General features: G+C 41.7%; 1 protein-coding gene across 1 annotated transcript in view; it reads right to left on the reverse strand.

Moving 5' to 3' along the window:
* Positions 1-618: 618 nt before the first annotated feature.
* The window catches only part of GPI (glucose-6-phosphate isomerase), a 38,804-nt gene continuing 29,737 nt past the window's right edge, over positions 619-9,685 (reverse strand). The window contains exons 10-18 of the mRNA XM_019505564.1: positions 8,449-8,509; positions 7,673-7,716; positions 7,206-7,358; positions 6,510-6,639; positions 6,022-6,098; positions 3,822-3,950; positions 3,153-3,228; positions 2,982-3,048; positions 619-1,166 (exon numbers count right to left, since the gene is read on the reverse strand). Coding sequence (XP_019361109.1) covers positions 1,043-1,166; positions 2,982-3,048; positions 3,153-3,228; positions 3,822-3,950; positions 6,022-6,098; positions 6,510-6,639; positions 7,206-7,358; positions 7,673-7,716; positions 8,449-8,509 — 861 coding nt within the window. The 3' untranslated portion in view covers positions 619-1,042. The remainder of the gene's footprint in view (positions 1,167-2,981; positions 3,049-3,152; positions 3,229-3,821; positions 3,951-6,021; positions 6,099-6,509; positions 6,640-7,205; positions 7,359-7,672; positions 7,717-8,448; positions 8,510-9,685) is intronic.

Below are 9,685 nucleotides of genomic sequence, written 5' to 3' on the forward strand. Positions count from 1 at the left end.
TGCCATTTTTGAGAATCAACTTGTACATTCATAGGCTGCAAAAATATGGGGGCTGTAAAAGAAACATCTGGTTTGTGGCTAACAGAAGACTCACTCTTAAAGAGTAATTTAAAATTTCTGTAACAGATTTCAGATGTTTGACAAGACTATTTTCTAGTCAAGGAGCAGCCTGGAATATTTAATTTTCTTAATGCTCTCTTATTGTAGAGAGAAAATATTAATGCTTTTGAAGATCTTGCTGAGAACAGATACTGAAAATTGTTAAGCTGCAGCAGCTTGGTAAGAAACAGATGCTTGGTACACTTGTATTTAAATGTGTTTGGAGATTTAGAAACATCAATGACACATCAGGAAAAGTTCCCACCAATTTAGAGTAGCTGTTTACCTAGTGTTCACAAGAAAATATGCATATAAAAGAAAGGCTTCACCACACTTATCAATCTTCCCTTCCCCTTTAACACACTTGCAGTACTCACAAAATGTCAATGAATCACATACTACAAATCTGAGCAATTCTGCCATGTTGGATTGTATGATTTCCCTAAGTTTCCCTTCATACTAAATCCCAGGCATATAGTAACACCAGTTCAAAAAGAAAACAAAAAAAACCCCAAAACACACCAACCAGAAGTTAGTTTACTCAGTACCAGTCTTGTACATAATCACAAGGCTAGCACTATGAGGACAGCACTATTCAAATACAGAGTAAAGAGGCTTTACTGTCCACTGTGTCTTTTATTTTCTAATTTCAATATGTGATCATCTTTAAAGGGAGCTGGGAGAGAGAAGTGAGGGATACACCAGCTGCACTTTACAGTTTAACGATCACAAAAATAGCAACTATACAATCTCTGAGTTTCACAAAACTAGCTTTCCTTTATAATGCACTTGACAGAACAGGATTAAACTGCAAGAAGTGAAGAAGCTACAGCTGTGAAGTGCTATTTTGGTTAAAAATAGCTAAAAAACAAGAAAGCAATGACTACAACATTGATCTGGGTTTTCGGTGGATAGATTGTCGGTGTCTTCTGCATCTCTCAGTTCAGGCTTTATGCTTCTTGATGAAGTTAATGAGCCCATTTGTTGAGCTATCATGAGATGTCACCGGGGCATCAGAATCCAGTTCTGGTTCAATTTTCTTGGCCAACTGCTTTCCAAGCTCAACTCTGCATTTACAGAGGGAGAGAGAGAGGAAGAGATAAAGAAGTAATTTAAAGTAAAACAACAACGACTTAGTAAATGTTGCTGTTAGTCAATACTGAAACTTGTAGGCCGTGGCACAGATCAGTGCTACATGCTCTGGCCCAACCCTGCATGGCAGATCCAGCTGCAGACCACATGCTGTCAATCGCTCCCCTGCCACCAAACTTTCAGACCTATGGGGATCCCTAAAGGCTGAATGACATGGCACTGCAGGCCAGACCTGCCCCAGGGGCTGTAGGTTGTGCACCATTGCTACAGACTAATGTTTTATGTTCCTGTCTCAAAACACCAGGCTGTGGCATCCTCAGCTAGGGGGAAAAAAAAAATCCACAAAACCCCATAGGTTTGGACAAGGCACTCTGTCCAGCTTTTCAGGTAAGCTAGTAGAGACTGTGGTGGCAATAAGAACTTAGGAATGAAAGAACAAAAAGCAAAACAAGATTTTCTGAAACCTACAGGAGGTGAATCCCAGCTGCGTAGCATGTCACCTCAGATCTCCTGCTACCAGATATAGGATGGAAGGGACCCTTTTCGGTTTTGAAGTGTTTAAGTATGTGTGGTTGTGCTCTTTTTCAGACCTCAGTTGTTGTAGCAGGAGCTGTGGTGTTCTGGACAGGTTTCAACCTTCCAGAAACCCCTGGTTCAACTGTTATAAAGCTGCTAGAAAAACTGCAGTGGTAGTGCAGCTCTCTAGAACCAGGCCAAAGAGGCACTAGTCCGCTGAATGCAAACAGGTTCCTGGATGTGCTGAGATGACCAGAACTCCTGAGGATACCCAGGTTCTGCAGGGTCCCCATCACCCTCCACTGGCTACTTAAAGAGGAAGACACAGGTTTCACCAGAACAGTCAGGCATTCCCCAGCCTCTTTGCTGCCTCCTGTGAGGTTTTATGCAGGAAAGCAACACTGCTCCTAGCACGTGAGAACAGGATTAAAAGGAACAGCACTTGACTGTTTCCTGAGGAAGTCTCGACTTTGTTTGGTGGAAAGAGACTAAAGTGAGAAATTCCTCACAGGGCAGAAATCCTATAGGAGGTCCATGGTGCCAGTGTGTGGCAGAGTAAAGGTTTAATTAATCACTAAGTAAACTGGAGGACTTGGCTAGTTTTTGGAATAAGTCAAAGATCAGGTTTTCTAGAGTCTAGTGATTTTAAGCCCTCAGTGGGACATAATTAGACCATCTGGATTCATATACCCAGACAGCCCCACACCCCAAAATTAATAATTATTAGTTGCTTTTGAAAATCTTGGGCTGAGCATATCAAAAACCTCCTTAGTATTACACAGATGCATTATTTGAAAGGCAGCCTACACAGAGTTAAAGTTTCTGGATTAGAGACTATCCCTGTGGATATCTGCTTGAAACAGGAAAGGAAATCAAAAAGCAGTTGGCTTTTCACTTCAGCCTCACTTCAAAACTGCTTCATTGTTACTGTTCCTGTAGGTGTAAGGTAACTTAGGTTGGCCTTTTACTTTTAGGGGACTACTTCTATAAACAGAAGTATCTTTCTCCTCCTCTATTATTGCCAAAAGCTTCAGTTACTCTCTCTCCTCCCTATATATTGCTATTTGTTTAAAGAGACTAAGGTCCTTTAATCCTCCCTAGAGAGTGATGCCTTGCACAGGTTTATGTAGGGAGATAAGATGCTTTATCCAAAAAAGGCACGTGCATGTGCATGCATGCAGCACATAAACTTTCTTCATCATCCTAATCTTTTTTTCCAAAGGAGCAGTGAATTATAGTGCCCTATAGCTCATAAGGAAACAGGTCAGACTTACCCCCACTGGTCATAGCTGTTAATATCCCACACAACTCCTTGAACAAAGATCTTGTGTTCATACATAGCTACATGCATGGTGGAGGGGGGGAAAAAAAAAGACCAAGTTATCAGTAAGCTTCATCAAAAAACTTCACTATAACATTAACAGTAAAGAAACATATTTACTTACCAATTAGGGCTCCCAAAATGAATGGGTTAAGTTTTGTAAACACAATGGAGTTGGTTGGGCGATTTCCCTCAAAGACCTTTTAAAACAAACCAAAGTAATATTACACAGCGTTTCTTGCATCAGAAGGCTTCTCAAACCCACATTTTATTTCCATTAAAAGACAATACACAGAGGGATATGAAGTGTCCTATGGGAAACTAACAGTAATTTCGATTTGTTGGTCATCCCAAAAGCCATATTTAGAAGTTTATTGTAAACATAATAGCAAAATGTCACATCCACATGCCAGCCGCATGCACAGGTTCAGCTCTACAGTGATGGCAGCAAATAAGCCTAGAGAGCAAAAAGCTAATCTTTTCTGATAAGCACTGCAAGGTTTCCTGCTCACTGTTCTGTTAGTAAAACAGTAACCTAGTTTGTTTTTAAAGAAAGGAGTTTGCCCCATGGAGAAACACAGCCAAGTTAGTCATCGAATCTTTAGGTTCAGTATTTATAGCTTGCTGCTGTTCATTTTAATAGCCACCAGAGGGCACACTACTTCCCATCTATTTCTAATAAATCATCTAGCAACTACATTAAACCCCTGAGAATTTGGAATGCACATACAGAGGGGAGTAAAATGGAGGTGCAACTTGAAGGAAATTAAGACAGTTCTCAAAACCCTGGTACCTTATGAGGAAGAAGCTTCTCCAGAGTATCGCCACTCAGGCCAGCAGCCTGCAGTTCCTTACGAGCCTCATCAGTAGTCTTTCCTTTCATCAGGGCCTCAGTCTGGGCAAGGAAGTTGGCCAGAAGGATCTAAGAGGAAGGTGTTAGATAGTAACAAGCAGCAAAAGTTACTGTTCTTCTGGCTAAATGATGGGAACGTTGTCTACAGGTTACAGCTCAAAACCAATTGGGATTTTTGCTTAAAATGAGGCACCTAGTAGCTTTCTGCAGAATGGAACTTCATGGTATGTCATGAGTCTTAACGAGTGTTTACAGTATTTTCAGGTTCTTGGATATATGCAAAGCAGGGTTTAAAGCTTGGGCATAAAATCCTAGCCCTGCTGAAGTCAGACCTATTCCAAACTGGCTAATCCAGGCATCCATTTACTTTAAATAAGAGAGACAATAAGTCGTAAGAATGTACCAAGTTCCAGAGCCTGCTAACTCACCCTGTACGCTCACCAAAGTTAACCACCACCTCTCTCCCCCTGACTTGAAGGTTACTTGGAAAGTTTTGTAGGCAGAGACCATGTTCTATTTTGGTTAGGCCCACACAGTTACCATAATACTATATTATTTCTAACAATGGTTCAGTAAAACTGCTTCCCACCTGTCCTCCATTTTGCAAGTCATCTTTTTAATTCCTGCCTGTAATCAGTGTCAGATTTCTCTGGCAAAGTGTTAACAGAGTACAGTATGAACAGCACTAACATCTGAAGTTGGTACTACAGGAAATATTAGCTGTGGGCATCAATTTTCTCTCACGCTTGACAAATGTTTGCACTGTGAAGAATCTATGGCTCACACTTGCAGTGTGTAGTCAGTGTCAACTCATTTCATTTTTGGTTGTTAAGAATGGGCCAAAATAAAGTGGATAGGTTAAATCTTTACCGAGTAAGGAATCCATACTCGAAATCTACCACCTCGAGTATAGACAGTCTCTTATTAACTTCATGAATTTGGGCTGAAGGAAGTTCAAGCTTTATGCTCAACAGTACTTTATCAGGAGAGTTTTATCTGCTTTGATAACTCAACTCTTCACACTCAGGATCAGTATGCACTCTAGACTGCAGGAGCTATCTCCAATACCTGCCTCTCTCACTTCTCTCCAATAAACATAATCAAGAAGCCACAATGTCAAAGTCTGCCTCTAAAACTGTAGCTGCAAAGACAAGACCTCCACCAGGTACAAGGTCAGAGGCTATAATATATGTGGCTGAAAAACCTAAATTTGTTTGCTCACAGACTAAGGGCACATCCCCATATGTTTGTGCCTCTGCTAGTTGTCCCCGTGTATACCCCTGCACGTGTGCTTTGGCACATGGCAAATTGCCCTGGGTGGGGTAGGGAGGCTGGAACCAGCACCCGGGCTGGCCCCAGCAGCCTTGCCTGGGGTCTTGGGGCTGCAGCTGCAGAGTGTGGCTCTAGCTGGCCAGGCTCCACTTTTGGGCAATGCATGCTGCAGCCACATGTGCTGCCCTGCTTTTTTTGGATACTTCATCTAATTTTGGCTCTGCACTGAAAATATGCAGCACAGAAAACCTTTTGACGTGTACCACATGCATTTTGAAGCATCTCAAAACCCTATGAGGTGCCACAAACTGCACATTCCCGCTCAATGGGCGCATCCAGACAAGTGTGGACTTACATGTGGTATTCATGCCGGTGTTCCCCATACTACTAAGTCTGCAGTACAGGGGAAGATCCTGGTGTCAAAAAAACCTGTGCTTTTAAAAAAAAGAGGGGCAGTACATGTGTTGGCAGCATGTGCCACCAAAAACTGGAGCTTAGCCAGATGGAGCTATACTATGGCTGCCAGCCAGGCTCTATGCTGCTGAACTGCCATGGCAGCAGCCCCTGGAAGCCCTGAGAACCCCAGGTGAGGCTGCTGGAGCCAGCACAGATGCTGGTCCCATTCTCCCCTACTCCATATGGGGCAATGTGCCACATGCCAGAGTGCACGCGCATGGGTGTTTCCTGATGACAAACACGTTCCCACTCATGAGGACACATCCTAAAAGTGCAATCACAGTGGTACATTTAAAATATATGGTCTATTTACCAATATGTTCAGGCATATTACAGTGTGGAATGAACTCTAGTGCCTTCAGCAATAGTAAGAGGAAATAGACTGCCATTGATTAAAAGCATCTTGCATTACCTTATGATGCAAGCCATTCCTGATTGGGTTCTGGGTCTGGACTGGGATTAGGAAGTCACACGGAATCATGCGAGTTCCTACCAGGAAAACACTGTTAGTCACCTAGATATACTTTACAAGAGAGCAGGTAAAAAGAGGCAGGAAACTTCTTCTACCTTCCCCTGCAATATTATGACAAAAGTTCCAGACACTCTAAACTGGCTAGAGAAAGCAAGAAAAGTTTCATGAAGTTTGTGGCTAACCTTACTTAGGAGCCTTTTTTAGAAAAAAAAATCTAATCCTACAGCAACTGCATCAGAGTCAGCAGCCTTGTTAACCAGTGGCTTTAGAACACTAGTAGTTCAATGACCATGAAAGGTCGGATTAGTCAATATCCTTCCCCTGGTTTAACAGCACAAGTGCTGTGGTCTATGGTCGTTTTGATATCGGATACTGAGAACTTGCCCCAAACCCATGCTGCTAACATACCCAAAGCAGTCTGGTTATACCTTGATGAATCAGCTGATAAAAGGCATGCTGCCCATTGGTTCCAGGTTCTCCCCACACAATAGGGCCAGTGTTGTAATCCACACGAGTGCCTTTCTTGGTAATGTATTTACCATTGGATTCCATGTCACCCTAGAAGCATGAAGGATGAAAGTTTATCAACTCTGACTATTCTACAAGTTTTCCCTTATGGTTCTTGCAGGGCTGGTCTAAATAGCGATTGCCTTATGCTTTAAACCAGGAGTGGGCAAAATATGACCCACAGGCCAGATGTGGCCCCCACCAATCCAGCCCACGGGGCCCCTAAAAAATTTAGAAAATTAATATTATCTGCCCTGGGCTGCCTGTCATGTGGCCCTCAATGGCTTGCCAAAACTCGGTAAGTGGCCCTCCGCCCAAAATAGTTGCCCGCCCCTGCTTTAAACACTGTATTTTTTGCTTGTGTTTGTTTTATGGAAAACCAGGGGGTTGAAATGAGGATAAAAATCTGTTGTTTCTTTGGCAAGGGAGGGCTTTTACATCAATTGTTGTAACTACAGTAAACAAGAGCTGTCTATAAGCAAGGTATTCACACTCCTAAGAGCCCTTCAAAACAGTCATTTATTTCTAAATGGCTACCATCAAATCAGTAAGTAACAACCTGACTGCATAACTATGGAATGGAGTTATCAACATCTTCCACTCAGGCGAGATCTTACTTGCTGGAAGTAGGCAGCAAAACGATGCATGTATTGGTCGTAGGGCAGAAGGGCATGGGTTTCAGTTCCGTAACAGTTGATATACCAGACGCCCAACATGGCCAGCAGAACGGGCACATTCTTTTCCAGGGGAGCAGTGCGGAAGTGGTTGTCCTTTTATGTTGCAAGAAGAAGAGGCAGAAAGAAAAACTACAGTGAGATAAAACAGCGGACTTCCACGAGTGAGAATCTTAGGTTCAGAATTTGGATCATCTGCATGTTTTAAGGCGACTGTCCCCACAAAATTAATCACAAGGGAGGTTTTCTAGGTGGAGACATTTTACAAGCAATGAAAGGGATGAGGAACAGGAGGAAGAGAAGTACTTTTCCACAACTGAACTTTAAAAGCCAGTCTTCTGTGCCAGTCTTTTAATAGCAACATGGGACCAAGTTAACTGGAACGTAATCTGTGACATTCTCAGACTCACCATCCAGTGGGCTCCTGCAAGCAGATTCTCAAAGTTGTCAAAACCTAAGAATAAACCAAAATACAGTTTAACTCTCCCAGCTGGCACTTGATTTCCTTGGAAGAGTGGGCTGCAACACAACCAAGACTGGTACCCAGTCAGACTTCCTTCATTAGTAAAATTCTGAGTCAAAAGTCATGCTATGGTTTGCTTGAAAACCTAATTTTGACAGAGTAAATATGTGAAAAGTATACAAAGAGGCAGTGTTGGTAATTAGGGCCTGCATATGTTGAGTACTAGAGAGGAAGTGGAGAGTCAGAAAGGGAGGATACAGGGTAGCATCCTTGTTTTAGTCCCGAATATAGTGTCTTGACTTAGAATTAGTGTGTTGAAGTATTTCAATGTTTAAGTATGCGTGTCTACAGAAACAGCTAAATGCATTTTTTAAAAACATTAAAAAGTAAATGCAATTGAAATGTATTTGTTACAACTGCTTTTGGAAAGGTTGCAACTACAAGTAAATTGGATATTTTGCCCATGCAAGTAGGTATTTATCATCAAGTACAGATCTGTTGGAGCAATTTCAAGTTTCAACACTATCTTCTTCACTGGTTGGCCTTTTAGCACAAACATCCAGCTAGTGGAAGAAGAGTTTGTGTAATTTAACATCTCGACCCCACCCTCCCATACCAATATGAAAGTCTGACCCCCCAACCCAAGCAGGAATCTGGTTAGTACTGCTGAAGCAAAAATTACGCAGACTGTAACGATCGTGTTTCTATAACACAGATACATACCAATATGCAGGGCAATGGAGAGGCCAATGGCTGACCACAATGAATAGCGGCCACCAACCCACTGCAAATAAAAGATTGTTTTAGACAGCAGTAACATATCTCCAGCAATACATTCTGATACTTCTTACGCTGCTCTTTCTTTTTTTCGACCATTAATTGATTTTTTTCTAATCCATAACATCTTGTGCTCTTGAAAAGATGGAACAGGGGGGAGATTTGTTAGCGCCCTTCCACGTTCTGCACATACACACCAAACAAGTGAGCCTCTTTGGGAAAAGAAGACACTTGCACTATTTTGTTATGGAATCCAAAATAAGCTAGCTGGAGTATTCAACCCAAAATATAATTCCAAGTCATTTTTACAGAAACTTTTGGGAAACGGAACTCTTATTGCTCATTATCTATTCATGACTCTAACACTTAACAAGCTTGAAAAATACATTAAAAAGGTTGAACTTATGGAAAGAACAAGACATGACAAAATAGTTCTGAAGGCTGGCAGTTATTCTGGCTAGTGAAGACTTTATGTTGTACATGTAGTACCATATGTTTGGAGCCCCATTCAGCTAATAAGTTTATAAAGCTCTCACCTGTAACACTGCATTACGAAGGGTAAGGCACAAAGTGGTGATCCCACTGGCCAATGCTCCCTTAGGCATTAAGTATGTAACCTCTCTTGATGTTTTAAAGTAAAGGTTCTCAAGCATTTGCTACTATCCAGAGAACTGGCAGGTCACTTAGTACTAGCTCCATCTCATTTTCAGCTGCTAAACTTCAATACAAGACAGCTAAATATGTATTAAGTGCTTTCCTAACACAGTATACCCTTTTCCATGTAGCTATTCCCTACATAAATCACAGTTTTCACATCGTATGGACAGAGTAGGTGTTCCACAAATCATTAGGGCATTGGCCAAGCTAAGAAACTGTTTAAAGGATAAACCAATTTAAATGCTAAACAGACAGCTTTTGTGGCTTCGGTAACAGCAGCTTTCAAACCTCTAATCTGTCAGGCATATTATTAGGAGCCATGAGTTGACTTATCTAACATTTTCAGGTACAGTTCAAATTACTTCTTCAGAAAGTCAGAGAATAAGGGCCACTGAATTTACAATTTGTGCCCATTTAAATATCAGATTAGACTCCTGTTCTTCTGATATTGACCTTTACTGACCTAGATTATATACAGTAGGCCTCCAACTGTCAAATGTCACAGCTTATAATAACTACTTATAAG

The sequence above is a fragment of the Gavialis gangeticus genome, unplaced genomic scaffold, assembly GCF_001723915.1.
Source record: "Gavialis gangeticus isolate Ggan-Ray unplaced genomic scaffold, GavGan_comp1, whole genome shotgun sequence".
NCBI lineage: Eukaryota > Metazoa > Chordata > Crocodylia > Gavialidae > Gavialis > Gavialis gangeticus.